Here is a 16169-nt window from a genome sequence, read left to right on the forward strand (position 1 = left end):
AACAGTAATCCATACATACAAAGAAAACGAAACAAATAATTTCAGAAATTAAGTTCTGTGTAATAAAATGGAATGACCCAGGGAAAAAGTATTGAACATGCTTAGAAATGTATTTAATATTTCGTACAAAAGCCTTTGTTGGTAATGACAGCTTCAAGACGCCTCATGTATGGAGAAACTATAGTCGCATGCATTGCTCAGGTGTGATTTTGGCCCATTCTTCCACGAAAACAGTCTTCAAATCTTGAAGGTTCTGTAGGCCTCTTCTATGAACTCTGGCCTGTAGTTCTTTCCATTGATTTTCTATTGGATTTAAGTCAGGTGATTGGCTGGGTCATTCAAGCAGCTTTACTTTCTTTCTCTGAAACCAATTGAGAGTTTTCTTGGCTGTGTTTGGGATCATTGTCTTGCTGAAATGTCCACCCTTGTTTCATTTTCATCATCCTGGTAGATGGCAGCAGAACGTCTCAGCACATTTTTCCTTCAATTATATGAATTTTGCCAGTGCTACACCATGATGTGGGGTGATGTGCAGTGCCATTTTACCTCTAAACATGGTGTGTATTTTGGCATCCAAAGAGTTTAATTTTGGTCTTGTGACCAGACTTTCTACAAAAGTTCACTGTTGTTAAATTCACTAGTTCACAAGCAGTGACTTCATCTAAAACTGTTTTAAACTCTGTGGAACTACAAAAATACAGAGCTATTTGTGTGAACTGAAATAAAGTTTTTTTTTAAATAATGAAAACATGGTATAAATGAGCACCTAAGGTATGCACCTTCCCTTTTACACAGACACACACTCATAAAAAGTCATTTTAGGCTGTTGAAAAGTGATTGGATTAACTCACACACCTCAGCCTATAACGCACTCTCTCACTATCTGCCCCAGCCAATCACGTTAACACATGTTCACCTCCACGGTAGTCAGGTATCAGGTTAAATGTACCAACACACGCTTTGTTCTCAGGACAAACAGTACAAAGCCAGAATACTGGAGCAGCTCAGAGTTTGATTCAGTGCATTTATTTAGATTCACATTGGAATATATTTTAAGGCTGTCGGTTGCACAGCATTATTGAGTTTGGAACTTCTCATTAATGCAATCCTGATACATTTTTAGTCATTACGGTGGAATGCATTTATTACTTATTTATTTCCACTGTTTCTTTTCATAGTCCCACTTATGAGAGAATCCATGGACGGGGTTCACTCTCATATCTATCATCCTCTGCGTCTGCTGAGCGACCGACTCTTCAGACAAAGTGTGTGGAACATCACCATACACTGCGAGAAAGAGAGAAAAAAATGGGTGACATTAAGAAAGACTCCATTTTAGAAAATTGAAGTAATATTCTTAGTTTAAATACAAGTTGTTCCCCCAAATTTTATAATTTGGTCATCAATTATTCACCATCTTGCATTGGAATTTTAATTTAGCTTTATTTTAATTTTGTTTGTTTGTTTCACAGAATAACAAATCATTTATTAAGAGTTCAAAAAGCTTAAGATAAAACTCTGGTAAAGAAAAAAAAAGTGTAAAAGAAACAAATGTGGGTGTCGGGTGTGAAAAACAGTTAATTGTGTAAATCCCCATCTATTTTTCCCCTAAGTGTAACTGTAGACCTGTCAGAAAAAAGTGAACAATAGCACACAGCAAATAATTAAGTGTACTAACAGAGGGCAGCAACCGACAGATTAGACTCTTCTGTGGAGTTATATCCTCCAGGCAAAGAACAGGGGACAAAAACTAAAATAAACAAATTAGAGAAAACGACTGCGTCTGCACAGCATGCACAAACCCGTCTGCTAATATCACAGACCTGGTTCATGTAAAAAATAGTGCTAATAAACATGCAAATGTACTCTGTCAAAAAAAGGTTGCAGCGGAGGGTCCTATATTATTTCTTAACTAAATCATTAGAATGAAGCACTGAAAACACTACATTTTTGTTCAGCAGTGTTCAAAAATCCACTCGCTTCTACTATCATTAAAAAATTCTTCTAGTATCATTTTTATTAAATAGTTTTATATTATCAGCATAACAGCATGCATTTGAATTTAAAAAGATTTAAATACATTTTCACCAGCCATTTCTCCAGTTTCATGATCCTTCAGAAATTATTGTAATACTCTAATTTGTTGCTCAACTGATGACCAATTATTAAACATTATTTTTTTATTACTATTAATTGTGTAAACAGTTTTTGCTGCTCACTATTTTTGTGGAAACCATAATATTTTTTTTTTTCAGGATTCTTTGATGAATAGAAGTTCAAAAAGCAGCATTTATTTAAAATAAAAATATTTTCTATTATAAATGTCTTTAAATTTTATCAATTTAATATGTTCTTGATTAATAAAAATATTAATTTCGTTATATATATATATATATATATATATATATATATATATATATATATATATATATATATATAGTATAGTAATAGTGTATAGTGTATCGCTGTTTCCACAAAAATATTAAATAGCACAACTGTTTTCAACATTAATAATAATTTGAGCAGCAAGTCAGTATATTAGAATGATGATCTGAAGGATCATGTGACACTGAAGACTGGCATAATGATGCTGAAAATTCAGCTTTGCCATAGCAGGAATAAATTACACTTTAAAATATATTAAAATGGAAATTCAAAATTATACAGATATTTCAAAATAAATACATTATTTATAAATAACTACATTATTGCATTAAATAATGACAGCAGCATTCCTTGATTTTTACCTCGTACAACCTTTGTTGTATATTTTTCACAATTCTTAAATTCTCTTTATTTCCAGGTTTAAATTTCAAATCCCAGATTCTCAATCTGGACTCAGAGTGTATATCTGGTATTTGGTTTATATTGTCATTTTTTTCAAGGGCATCTCCCCTTTTGAGACCGCTCAAGGCAGATGGTATAGTTTCTGTCACACAAACACATCAAAAAGATTATGATTTTTTTTTTGCCCGTTGGAGTCAGTACACCTGCCCTGAGGTATGTACAGGAAATTTTAGCATTTTTCAGGGAGTTGTGGGGCAGAGATGCCTGGAAACCCCAGAATAAGAACCTGAAGTGTGACTGTATCCCAGGTGGCTTTCCAAAAAATCGCCCCTTTCATCTCCTCTTTAAATCCCATCAGTTGCTAAAGTCAACCTCAGACGAGTCTTAATACCCAGCCCTAATGAGTTTGTAGAACAGCAGCCCAGAGCGGAGTTTTTCAAGTCATGACATGAGCCAGACATTGTGGGAAATACCCAGCGCTCAACTGACAACTGACTTTTGGACTTCTGTACCTTTCTCGCTTTGATGCGGCTACACCTCTCTTCCTCGCCCCCAAGGATCCTCACCAAACTTTTGTTTTCACAGTTTCTCTGTTTTCCTCCCTCCTTGCATTATTTTCCTCTACTGTATCTCTCCTGAGGTGATGTAGCATTGACTTCCTTCCTCAAAGAACTAGGGCCTCTGAGACAGAGATGGAGAAGACTCATCTGCTTCCGACAAGATCCCGCTCACACACTTATACAAACACACACACAATGCACACTCATTCTGTTTTAAACATGTCAGCTGCTTTCCATCCGTCTAAGGCGCACACACAGCCTTGTAAATTTTCTTATCATTTGTAAAGAAGTTCAGCTGGGTCTAAAGGGATTCCTGAAATGAAGCCGTGGCTCAAACAAGTAAATCTTTACCCTCTTTTCCGCTCCTTTAAACCACTGACTGCAAAACTCAACCCAGTCCAATTATTTCAGTGGGAGTGTGTGCTGCAGGTAAAAAGGCCATGCTGATTCTTCCATCTGACATGAGAAATCAGAGCGATCTGTGCTCTGAGAACTGATGTTCACATTGGAGGAAAAGGATAAAAAAAAGGTACAAAGAACAAAATCCAAGTGAAAATGAACTCTAAGCAAGGTTTCGGGCCTTAAATTGATAGCCCACCCAAAAATGTAAATTCTGTCATAATTTACTCCTTATCATGTTGTTTCAAGCCTGTATGACTGTAAGGCCTGTAAGCCTATCTTCCATGAAACAGAAAAGATGATATTGGCAACCACACAGTTTCGGGTCCCATTGATTTCCATAGTATGGAACTTTTTTTCTTGAATTTTAACGACTTTTTTTCTCGAAACAACGACTTTATTCAACGATTTTATTAGAAATTTAATGAGTTTATTCTCAACGTTTTATTTTGACATTCTTCTTGAAATTTAATGTGTTAAATCTCAAATTGCAATGATTTTATTCTCGAGATTTTATTTTTTTATTATTTCTTGACCCTAATCCTCTTCCGTAGAATTGACTTCCATAGTATGGACAAATAAATTCCATGGAAGTCAATGGGACAATTTTTTTTTTTTTTTTTTTAAGAATATTGGCAACCAAACAGCTTCAGATCTCACTGACATCCAAAAAATAAAAAATGATTGCAGCACAAAAGAAGATATTGTGAAGAATACTGGCAACCAAATGGTTTTAAATCCCATTGACGTTCATAGTATGGACAAAAGCACTATGGAAGTCAATGGAACCTGAATATGTTTCCCAACATTCTTCAAACTATCTTCGTTTGTGTTCCACAGAAGAAAGTAATATATGCAGGTACAGGTTTGGAAGAAGGGTGAGCAAATGTTTCTGCATGGACTATCCCTTTAATTTAGCAGAAGCCAATCTGTTGATTTTGGATTTGACAACTGTTTCTGATTTCAGATTGGATGAATAAATAAATCATCAACACAATTAAATCCAGATGAATCTCACATCAAAGCAATGGAGCGTATCGGGAATGATGAAATGCCTGAAATTCAAGCATTTAAGGCTTTCCTGCCATGTTAATCTGGTAATCAAAAGCCATTATGCATCATTTAGAGGATGTATACGTATGAATATCTTCATATATACACCCACCATAGACACGCTGCCACCACACCAGCAGCCCTGTGAAGCCAAGGAAGATGAAGATGCCCCCGAGGACAGTCATCCACTCTTTGGAACCTTGCCTCATCTCTGCGTACGACAGCTCATGAGTGAGTCTGTACACTGAAAAAAAGGAAGAAAGAAAAAACACACCACAGATGATCTGAATAGTAATTGTTGGATTTTGGAAGGCAAGGTGGCTGGCTGCCATTCAATTGAAAACAGTTAAACAACGCTGCCATCTGGTGGGAAAGAACTTTTAATACCTGAGGCTAAATGAGCTTGAAGTCATTAACATATCTGCCATTATCATTATAATTCCCAAGATCCATGACCCATTTACTATATTAATAATTTAGCCTTTGAGGGATCTTACCCAGGTAAAATAATCTATTATACATCACAAAGGAATATAAAACTGAAATAAATATAAATAATAATAATAAAATATAAAAATATAATACAGGAAATCTACAAATATACAAAATATAAAATATTTATAAATATATATTTTAAAAAAAAATCTCTATACTTATACGAGGCTGTACTGATAACTAAGGAGTGATTTGTGACATTAAGCTTCTACTAGAATTGGAAAAATCCTGCTGAATCCTCCTAACTTTAGCATCAAATAACTCTAATAGCTGCTCAAGAAAATTGATCAGCTTCTGCCAAGTGTTCAGTCAGCATTCAAACCCATTAAGACCCAAATATTTTAATCATTTCTATTGGTAGCTGAATTGAGCAATGCGGCAATGTGGTCCAAAAGGCTTTTCTTCATAACTGTCCAGCTAAGAAGCTAAAAGCAACACTGGCTATACACATTATATACCCAGAATATATATATAGATATATATATATATATATATATATATATATATATATATATATATATATAAACATCATAGAATATACCATAAAATATAATATCATATTTAAAAAAAAAAGGAAATTAAATGAAATATCAAATTATAATAATATGCACTACCATTTAAAAGTTTGGCGGGTTATATGATTTTTTTTATTTATTCTTTTCAAAGAAGTATTTTATGCTCACCATGGCTGTATTTAGTTGATTATGAATTATGAATTTGTCTTTAGAATAAAAGTATTAATTTCTTTGTTAAAAAAAATCTTATTTATCCCAGACTTCTTAATGGTTCTGTATATCACGTTTTCCTTACAGTACCTACTTTCAGTAAAAAGTTACATATGAGCATGTTTATACCTACAGCTATTGCAAAGACAAATCTGGTTATTCAGGAGCCCCGTGAGTGCGTAACAGTTTCCTTCACACCCAGGGTCAAAGTCTAACCTGTTCTTATAACAACAGGAGATTTTATGACTGATTTATTTGCTTTTTAAGCAGTAGATTAAAAAAGCTAAAAGTAAGCCTAAGTTATTCAGATTTACAGGCTAGTTTCTCCTCCTTGGTGAGCTGGGTCCATGATCCCTTCTCTTTCTCTTTGAGTTTCTTCTGTTCAGCACTGAGATTTCTGACAAATGGAACATCTGGCAATGGCGTGTCCAGACGGTTGTTGTACTGAGGAACGGAGCAGTCAATCACATCAACATCTGAGGACAAATGCACAAGAACAACAACAGTCAAGAGTTTGAAAGTATCTGTCCAAATAGATAGATAGATAGATAGACAGACAGACAGACAGACAGATAGACAGATAGATAGATAGATAGATAGATAGATAGATAGATAGATAGATAGATAGATAGATAGATAGATAGATAGATAGATAGATAGATAGATAGATAGATAGATAGATAGATAGATAGATAGATAGATGTGAATGACGGCTGAGTGGTCTCTATTGCCCTTGAGAGTGTGCTGTCACCGTGAGTGTGTGCAGCCCAGGCAGCAGATGAAGTTGACACCCTCCTCCAGAATCCAGACTGAAGTCCCCGCACAAGTGCACGAGAGGCCAGCATCTAAAAACAATGCCAACATGTATTGGCCAGATTCATGGACAACTCATTGAGCTTTCAGGTAAGTCACACCGGGATTGACATGACAATAACTGGGTCTCAAAACCTAAGGTGACTTTCTGCACTTTGACCAAGTTGCCAGTTTTCACCAGTTTTCGCCAAGTCCCTTACAAAAAATATTAGTGGTACAATGGTGCACTGATTATACCAAATATGATATTGCTCTCTCATTGCATTCTATAGTAGTTTAGAATGAAGACCACCAAAAAAAAAAAAAATGTAATTCTGTTATCATTTACTCCCCCTCAAGTTGCTCCAAACTTGTTTGAGTTTCTATTTTCTGTTGATTTGTTTGTTTGAAGAATGTTTGGAACCAAACAGTTGACGGTAGCCATTGACTTCCATGGTATTTTTCTCCATGCTATGTGAGTCGATAGCTACCGTCAACTGTTTGGTTACCCACATTCTTCAAAAACCTTCTTTTATGCTGAGCAGAAGAAAGAAACTTTAAAAGGGATAGTTCACCCAACATAAAATGTTTGTCATGGATTTCTTTCCTCTGTGAAAGTTAGAAGAATGTTGGTAATCAAACAGGTATGGTTCCCTTTGACTTTCAGTGTATTTTTGTCCACACCATATCATCAGTGGAAGTCAGTGGAAACTGAAATGATGGTAACTATTCTTCAAAATATCTTCTTTTACATTCATTTGCATGCAAGAAATTGTACTTTTATAGAGATTGCACTACAAAATAGTGCGAATAAAAAAGTTTTAATGTTTTTGAAGGTCTAACTTTTTAATTAAATTCATTAAATACAGTAATATTGTGAAATATTATTTCAATTTAAAATAACAGTTCTCTATTTGAATATATTTTAAAATGTAATTCATTTCTGTGATGCAAAACTTAATTTTCAACAGAAACATTTCTTATTATTATGAATGTTGAAGGTAGTTGTGCTGCTGAAGCCATGATTAATTTTATTTTTATTTTTTTCAGAATTCTTTGATGTATAGAATATTCAAAAGTACAGCATTTGTTTGAAATAGACATAAATGCAAAAGTCACTTTTGATCAATTTATTGCATCCTTGAATAAATGTAAATTCTTTATATATATATATATCTTACTGGCACCAAACATTTGAATAAACTTTTTAAGATTTTTGATTTTATTCTTCCACAATTTTAATATTCCCTAATTTTTTCCAGATTGTCCATGACAGTGGGGGTCCTGTTCAGAGATTACCACAGTAGTATTGGGGTTACTTTGGTTACCATGATGAATGTTAGGGGCTGCCTACAAATGAGCATTCTAAATGACATGAGTGACTGACTGGACAACCTTCGCTTGTGATGCAGTGAAAGTGTCCAGGTCACAGGACACCGTCAAAGACCTTGAATTTAGCTTTTGGCGCTCGTCTGCAAGATTAATACATGCAAATGGAAAACGTGAAATGTCTTTGCTCATGATTAAAGGGGCAGCGACATGCTTATGATTGTGGAAATGCATTTAAAAGATCAAATTTCATCCTCCTGCACCTGCCACATATGCTTGTTTTAAATATAAACGCGCAGATATTGAACTAAAGTGGAGAAATGGATTGTGTGCTTTCTGTCACGTAGTGTTGTGGAATATTCTGCAGCCAAATAACTTCACGGGGGGCGTGACATCAATACGAGCAAAGCGAAACAATACGAATCTAAATATAAAATCACCACGCGCGCATTCTTTCAATATTTGCAAACGACAGATGTTGTTGAAAAGATACATAGACTAGCTCATGCAAACATACTCTGAGATATTATAATAGCCTAATATTTAGTAGCTATTAAACATAATCGCAGTTATTAGGCTATTCGTCCATGCACAAAATATTATATAAGTTTAATATATATATATATATATATATATATATATATATATATATATATATATATATATATATATATATACAAAAATTACCAAAAGTGAACATTTTTAACATTTAGCAAACTGTTTTTTAAAAAAAATAAATAAAATACATTTTAATATAAATACGTAGTTCCAGTTAAGGAAATAATTAGCATGCCCTCATTCGAGAGGAACTTTTCTAAACTTTAAGTGTGACATTATTCTCACACACCCATCTGTAATAGAGCGTTTGCAAAATACCATCACTGAGTATTTATATTTTATAAATACCAGCTATTTATTTAGTACTCAATAACACTACATCCATATGAATTTACCTTGAGATATGAAGGTCCGAGCTTGTCGACAAGAAGCTGCCTACGTGCTATGTCTTTATGGTTTCATGGATCAGTTAGTAGTCAGGTGTCTGTCGCTATCAGCCAAATGAACCAATGAGCGCGATGCAGGAACCAGCTCGCCAGAGGCGCACAGCGCGCGCACCAAACGCTTGAGGGGACATTTAAGATTAAGCTGCAGGTTGGTTATGACTGACACAATTTTTTGCTTGGTGACCGACTTGTATTTCATCGACAATGTCTGAATGGTGTTTCTACTCACATCTAGGAATGTGGCACATGATTTTGTCTGGCAGGTTTAGGTAATCTCCACATATTCGTTTGACTTCTCTTTAGGCTACTTCTATGTTGCGTTACTAGCAGGGAAGGAAAGAATGGTAATTTAACTCTATAAAGCCATGCTATGTCATATTTGATACGTGAATTATGGCCTCATGATTAAAACTTTGCTAAAACACTCCTGGTATCTGAAAGTTTTATGATTTTTTAGATAATTTATTTACAGTAGAGTGTTTCAGAATTTCATCTTCCCTTTGGCCATCAAAATAACAGCAACAGCACCAAATTGCATGGTCCTCTGTATAAAACGGATGTGTCTTTTTCTCCGCGATTTTGAGCTGTAGCCTATATTTTCACTTTAGGCCTATCATAAAATATAAACCATAAAAGCCTTATATATATAATATGATACAAAACATAAGACACATACCGTTAAAAATGTGTATAAGTTCAATAAACAGTTCCACGGACTATTTCCCGCGTCAGTGACGTCACGGAAGAAGCCTGGCAACTTATTGATTGAAATTGCAACCAGGAGCCACAAGTCAGGTTTTTTCGAGATAAATAACGTACACTATGTTAAGTTTGCAAACTTGCACTTTTAGCACTTAAGAGCAGAAAATGTTATTTCGAAGAAGTCACACAAGATGTTTCCTTTCTGACAGGGTTTAGGCGCAACTGGCAGGTCACGTGACCAGCCACACCTCTATATACAGTATATACACACACACATGCATGTGAATATTTAAGAAAAACATGTTTATATATTAAATATATTAATATATAATATAAATTATATGAATATAAATATATACATGTAAATATTTCCAAAATATATACTGTATGTGTTTGTATTTATATATATTCATAATGAATATAAACAGCACATACACATATTATGTAAACAAAAACTTTTATTTTGGATGGGATTAATTGTTTGACACCCTACTATATATATATATATATATATATATATATATATATATATATATATATATATATATATATAAACGTGTGTGTGTGTTTTATGTTGTAAAAATGGCTTGCCACACATCTTAACACAAAAATGTTTCAGAGACTTTGTTTATTCTTTTTTATTTAACTGTAAATAAAAAACGAATCTAAAGCATGATTATCCTTTAGCAGTCTCATGCCAGTGATGTGCATTTATCTCTGGACATTCCTCTTTCATAACAACAACAGTAACATATCTGCAAAACAAATGACCAAAACTAAAAATGTGAAGTATTACAAACATCGAACACACAGAAAAATAGACCTTTCTCTGGCACTTGTATATTCCTCAGACAGAAGCTCTGCGTGCGTGTACAGTACAAACAAGAGGTCAGTCTCCTCATGGACAGGAAAAAAAAAGACGTGGGGAATTAAGGTTGAATTGCATTGAACATCAAGTCACTGATCAGCACGTGGTTTTACTGCATAGGGGCTTCATAGATCTTTCCATCTCACACTTAGATATCGCTTTTAAAATTACAAAAGTGTTAAATATAAATAAATAAACATTTTAATTTTCCTTTACAGCATCATTTCAAAAACATCAAGAAAATAATGAACACCCAAAGTGAAGAAACGTAGAGCTCTGCAATAAATAAAATCAGTGACACACACTAAAACAGCAAAAAGGGGCTTTTGGTTTTTTAAACAACTGTAACATTCACTTTGATATATTTAATTAAACATTCAATTAATCTTGTTCTATTGGCAACCAGTAGTGGGCGATAACTGCTGGACAGAAGGCACCATAGACAGATACAGAGGAAACCATTTCTGTCTGCATTTACAAAGGGACTGTGGTGGAGAAAGACCAAACGAGTAGTCAAAAGTACAAATAAGTGAACTGGCTCATACACCACAAGCCGAAAATCGTATATACACGAGGAACAAACAGTCATAACATGCACTGAATACTGAGATTATTACTGAATGCCCTGCTAACGCACAGACAACCCCTCCAACAGAGGCGATTATGGTACAGTCCGTAGTCTGTGTGCAGACCACTACTCAAACACCAGATGGCGTAATTTTAGGTCTAGCTAAAGGTATAGTTATCATAGTGTGCGTGCAGAAGCTTAGTGTGATATAATAGGCAGAGTTCACAGTATCCTTCTGAATAAGAGATGATCCACCTTAATCGCCCCATACGGCCAATACGTCCATCTAGAAATCAGATAACAGACCAAACAACTCTTCCTTTGCTCTCTAACAGCGCACATCTACTGTAGGTCAAGTTCCCTGGTTCCACTCTTTCATTCTGAGATGTGGCCCAAACTCGTGGTCTCCGCTTCCACTTCAGTCTCTTTACAGCAACGTCACATGACCCAGCAATCTCCGCAAGCATCACTCCGTCTCTGCATCGCTGTCCTTCCTGGTCATACCTGCAAAAGAGTACACAATATGTTTTTAGTTGCAATACTGCTTGCAACCACTAGCAGCTTGCGACTAAGGCTGATCAGAGATCTGGATTCCTGCCGAATTTAGCTCTAGACAGCCTGTAATCCACCTGCTAGTAATAAGGATGAAGTATTTTTGTAGGCCAAAACCCGGAAATTAGCATTTAACTAAACTAGTGCCCTTTTACAGCTTTGCTGTGTTTTTAATCATGCTCTTGTAAACTATGCTAACTCTCACATTCAGGGGAAATGTTTTTTTTTAAATCCTGTTGGGGTTTTGTCAAGGTATTCAACCAGGGTGATGCTAATTCTTGGGTTGGCCTTCAAAACACATCATCACTGCAGTGCTTTGTCGAAATCGTCTAGTTTAGAGTGTTTTATGTTTAAGTTGAAACTTGACTTTGCAGAAAGGTCCATCTCCAGTAGCAGACTGTCTTTTGATCTGCGCATACTATTTGCAATATTAGCAGCATCACATCTGCTACTTAGGATTCATAACACTCTACACAGGAGCAATTAATATGCAGTGTTATAAATTCACAGCCAACAAGGCAGACACCCAGCACACAGTGACCTCTCGGAAGGATATCCAGAAAGTTTGAGTTAAATAGACGTGTATTATTTCCCATCATCTGATTTCGATTTCGATGTCTGTCGTAGATGTACATCATATTTACTGGTTATGCAGTTCTGTTTATAAGTTTACATTCCCTTTGCAAAATGTTCAAAATTGTAACAAAAAATTAAACTTCCTGCTCTTAATGAATCTTGTTTCCTTCTTAAGCATCAGTGAATGTTTTCACCTTTTGTAAAAGTTGTATGTTGTATAAGTGTGTGAAGATGGATTTCAAAATCATAAAGTCACTGTTGGACAGGGTTCAAATATGCGGAAGATGCTAGAAAACCAAAGAATGTGCAGGGCCTGAAGGATTTTTCTGAAGAAAAATGAGCAGTTTAACTGCTCCGAACAAGAACAGTTGTTGATCATCCAGTAATGACATTAAATTATAAGTAAATTCAAGGGTGTGTAAACTTTTGGTTCATTTATATACATATATAAATGAAAATATATTGATTATTATTTTGTCTTGTGCACCATATGTAAACATCTGTTATGCAAAACAGCTCATTCAGGACAGTGTTAAATAAAAAATATTATCCTCTTATTTTGTTAAAACAATTAACATTTTCCATATTTTGCAAGGGTTTGTAAATTTATGAGCAGAAATGTATAATGATCTTAGTGGAAAGACCTACGACATTAGGTGTATGCATGTGTTGAAAGGACAGAGTGTGTGGTTGAGTTACTGCAGGACACTATTCATCAGCAGACAGGAAGCCCTGCAGTGGGAGGGGCTCTGTTGTACTGCAAGTGCCTCATTAATCAAAATCATATGCGGTGAAATGTGGGCGTGCACACATATACACAGACACACACAAATGCCCTCTGGAATCAAAGCCAATCATGTCTGGTTCTCTGGTGGAAACAGAAAGTATAAGTTGGCACATGCCATCCTCGCACACATCATGAGCCAGGCAGCGGTCATGCACCGTCTCATGACCTCAGCAGTGGCGGTAGTACCTGTGGCTCGGGCGAGAGAGGATGGGAGGAGGTGGGTCCTGCTCGAAATGTGCTTTAGGAATGCTGAGCATTGATACCTGCGGGGTTGAGAACAAGTGCCTGGAGGATGTCCGACAGAGAGACGATGCCCACGATGCTGCCGTTCTCATCAACCACCACCAGTCTGTGCACCTGACAGAGGACAGATACACATAAGCATCACGATCAGTCCTAGAGTATTGTAGGAAAATGAACATCTCTAGAATTTCTCCACTTTTGTGACATAGAGCAGTAAAATATTGAGAACCTAATGCCAAGTTAAAGAGCAACTCTAGCATATCTCCTCTACAGTGAATTAGAGAAGCTCTTGAATATCTACAAACAAAAGCCACACTAAAATATGATCTCAATAAAGTCTAAGAGTAGGCTCTAGAGCATCTGTTACCCAGCTGATCTAGAATAACCCATCTATAGTGAACTATAGCATCTCTATAATATCTGTAAACAAGAGTGATAAAAAATAACACCTCTATAAAGACCAAGAGCAGCTCTAGAGCATCTGTTACCCAGTTGATCTAGAGTATACCCTCTATAGTGAGCTAGTGCAGCTCTATAATATCTAGAAACAAGAGTGACACAAGAATAGCACCTCTATAATGACTAAGAGCAGCTCTAGATAATCTATTACTCAGCTGATCTAGACTATCACATCTATAGCGAACTAGAGCAGGTCTATAATATCTAGAAACAAGAGTGACAAGAATAACACCTCTGTAACAACTAAGAGCAGATCTGGAGCATCTATTACCCAGTTGATCTAAAATATACCATCTAGAGTAACAGGACCAAAAGCATAGACCAAGAACAACTCAAGCATATCTCCTCTATAGTGAATTAGAGAAGCTCTTGAATATCTACAAACAAGAGGCACACTAAAATTTGAATTAATAGAATATTTCTTCTATATCTAGAATAAGTTAAGAAGAGTAACCTATATAGAATATCTATTTAGATCTCGGATATATATCTAGAGCATCTATAGTATATCTAAATAAGAGCATATAAAAAGAGTTTATAAAAAGAACAAGGCTAGAATATCACCACTACAAAGCACAAGAGCAACTGTTGAAAAAAAAAACAGCAGCTGCATAATTACTATTAGCAAGATCTGCTCTAGAATATATTACCAAGAGCAATTCTAAAATATTTCCTGTACAAAAAACAAGAGCAACTGTTGACTATTTACAATTACTGTATAAAATACCTTTCCAAGCACTGCTGAGTGACTAATTTTCTATAGAGAGGTTAAGCACCTGCTAAATGTTACCAGAGCAAATATATATTCAAGAGATGCTCTAGAATAAATTACTAAGAGCAACACATTTTACCTCTATAAAGAGCAAGAACATTTGCACAATATCTATCACAGCTCCAGCATTTCTCATCTTTACTGAACTAGAGAAATTATAGAATATATCTAAAAAGTCTATGAAGACCTGCCTATCTATAAGCAAGATCTGCTCTAGAATATATCACCAAGAGCAACTCTACTATATTTCCCTGTATAAAGAGCTAGAGCAACTGTTGACTGTTACCAAAAGCAGATGTACAATACCTATTACAAAGAGCTGTTCTAGAATACATTACCAAGAACAAAAAATCTTGCAGATTTATGAGGACAGAAAGAAGACAACGGGAAAGCTCACCTCAGCCTTGACTATCCGATCTACTATCGTTTCCAGTGTCTCAAATCTGTTGCACTTCATGACCCCTTCAAAGTACTGTGACCTGTGCATCAGTGCCTGCGTCACGCTAATGTCCAAGTTGTTGTACGTCTTTTCAGCAGCAAGATTCTACAAACACACAAAGATAATTAACATCTGTAGTACAGGTCAAACGTTTTCCACATTCAACAATAAAATAAATGCATATACTTACAATGACATCAAATTTGGAATAAATATCTACAACTTTTCCTAAAAGGCAAAAATACACAGAAAATAAGTAATTTCATGAGTGTATAAGTATTGGAATACACAAAATCCATCTTTTTTTTTTAGAATCAAACCTGACTCATCCACCACAGGCAGTGCTGACACTCTCCTCTCCACAAAGAGGCTGAGTGCTTTGATGATTGGCGTGTCGGGGTGAATGAAGGCAATGTTGCTGTAGGTCCCAATGCTCAGCTCCTCCAGTGTCTGCTTCATAAAGGCGGGCTTTGGCATCTCACACACCTGAGACACATAAGCACAAGCTACTTGGTCAGCGTTTCAATATTTTATAATTCAAGCAACATAAGAACATGAATAATTTATTAATTATATTGGCTGTCTGCCCTGTTTGTCAAAAAATAAAAAATAAAAAACACTTTCTGAGACTAGTTAAAGTACATTTTATTTTCCCCTGCAGTGCAGTTCTATGCAAGCTATACTGCTGAGACTTTAACTAACCTGTCTTTCAAATACTTTGTGAGAGATGGAAGCTGTTTACACTGCTGAAGTATATAAAAGGATATGGAATTGTGATCAGATAGATGACATTAATCTAGGGTAGGGCTGAACGATTAATTGCACGCGATTAATTGCCATTGTCATGCGCATTTAGTCAGTAAAGCCGGTTCTGTGATTAGCAGTAAATCTCCATCACCTGCAGAGCCATAGTTCTCTGACAAGCTATGCAAAATCGCGTTCATAATCGCAGACGATATAATTGTAGGATTATGAAATCGACTAAATCGTTCTCGGGTTATGACAGCTGTTTGCGTATCTTCTCAGTGAACTACGGCTCTGTGTAGTAAATGCTGCTCC

At 35.6% G+C, this 16169-nt stretch overlaps 2 protein-coding genes across 3 annotated transcripts in view; both read right to left on the reverse strand.

The window, feature by feature from the left end:
• Nucleotides 1-1010: 1010 nt before the first annotated feature.
• LOC122142214 lies at nucleotides 1011-9240 on the reverse strand. The gene is made up of 5 exons (XM_042752060.1): nucleotides 9094-9240; nucleotides 6771-6864; nucleotides 6334-6495; nucleotides 4912-5043; nucleotides 1011-1287 (listed from the first exon to the last, which is right to left on the reverse strand). The coding sequence occupies exons 2-5, from the start codon at nucleotides 6862-6864 to the stop codon at nucleotides 1154-1156; spliced, it is 522 nt and encodes a 173-aa protein (XP_042607994.1). The 5' UTR covers nucleotides 9094-9240; the 3' UTR covers nucleotides 1011-1153.
• Nucleotides 9241-10469: 1229 nt separating this feature from the next.
• Nucleotides 10470-16169, reverse strand: part of LOC109109324 (5'-AMP-activated protein kinase subunit gamma-1-like) — a 56692-nt gene continuing 50992 nt past the window's right edge. The window contains exons 10-14 of one of the 2 annotated variants that reach the window (XM_042752195.1): nucleotides 15431-15596; nucleotides 15301-15338; nucleotides 15069-15215; nucleotides 13461-13554; nucleotides 10470-11786 (exon numbers count right to left, since the gene is read on the reverse strand). In XM_042752195.1, the coding sequence (XP_042608129.1) occupies nucleotides 11749-11786; nucleotides 13461-13554; nucleotides 15069-15215; nucleotides 15301-15338; nucleotides 15431-15596 (483 nt within the window). In that variant the 3' untranslated portion in view covers nucleotides 10470-11748. Of the gene's footprint in view, nucleotides 11787-13383; nucleotides 13555-15068; nucleotides 15216-15300; nucleotides 15339-15430; nucleotides 15597-16169 lie in introns of both variants that reach the window. The other variant, XM_042752194.1, reaches the window with a different exon arrangement.

Source organism: Cyprinus carpio, chromosome B24 (assembly GCF_018340385.1).
Source record: "Cyprinus carpio isolate SPL01 chromosome B24, ASM1834038v1, whole genome shotgun sequence".
Lineage (NCBI taxonomy): Eukaryota > Metazoa > Chordata > Actinopteri > Cypriniformes > Cyprinidae > Cyprinus > Cyprinus carpio.

Coding starts and splice junctions, on each gene's coding strand:
- LOC122142214 (XM_042752060.1), bottom strand. CDS start 6,864: ATGCTGGCCTCTCGTGCACTTGTGCGGGGACTTCAGTCTGGATTCTGG. Junction 6,496..6,770: donor CTGGGCTGCACACACTCACG/GTGACAGCACAC, acceptor ATTTGTCCTCAG/ATGTTGATGTGATTGACTGC. Junction 1,288..4,911: donor GTGGTGGCAGCGTGTCTATG/GTGGGTGTATAT, acceptor TCTTTCTCGCAG/TGTATGGTGATGTTCCACAC.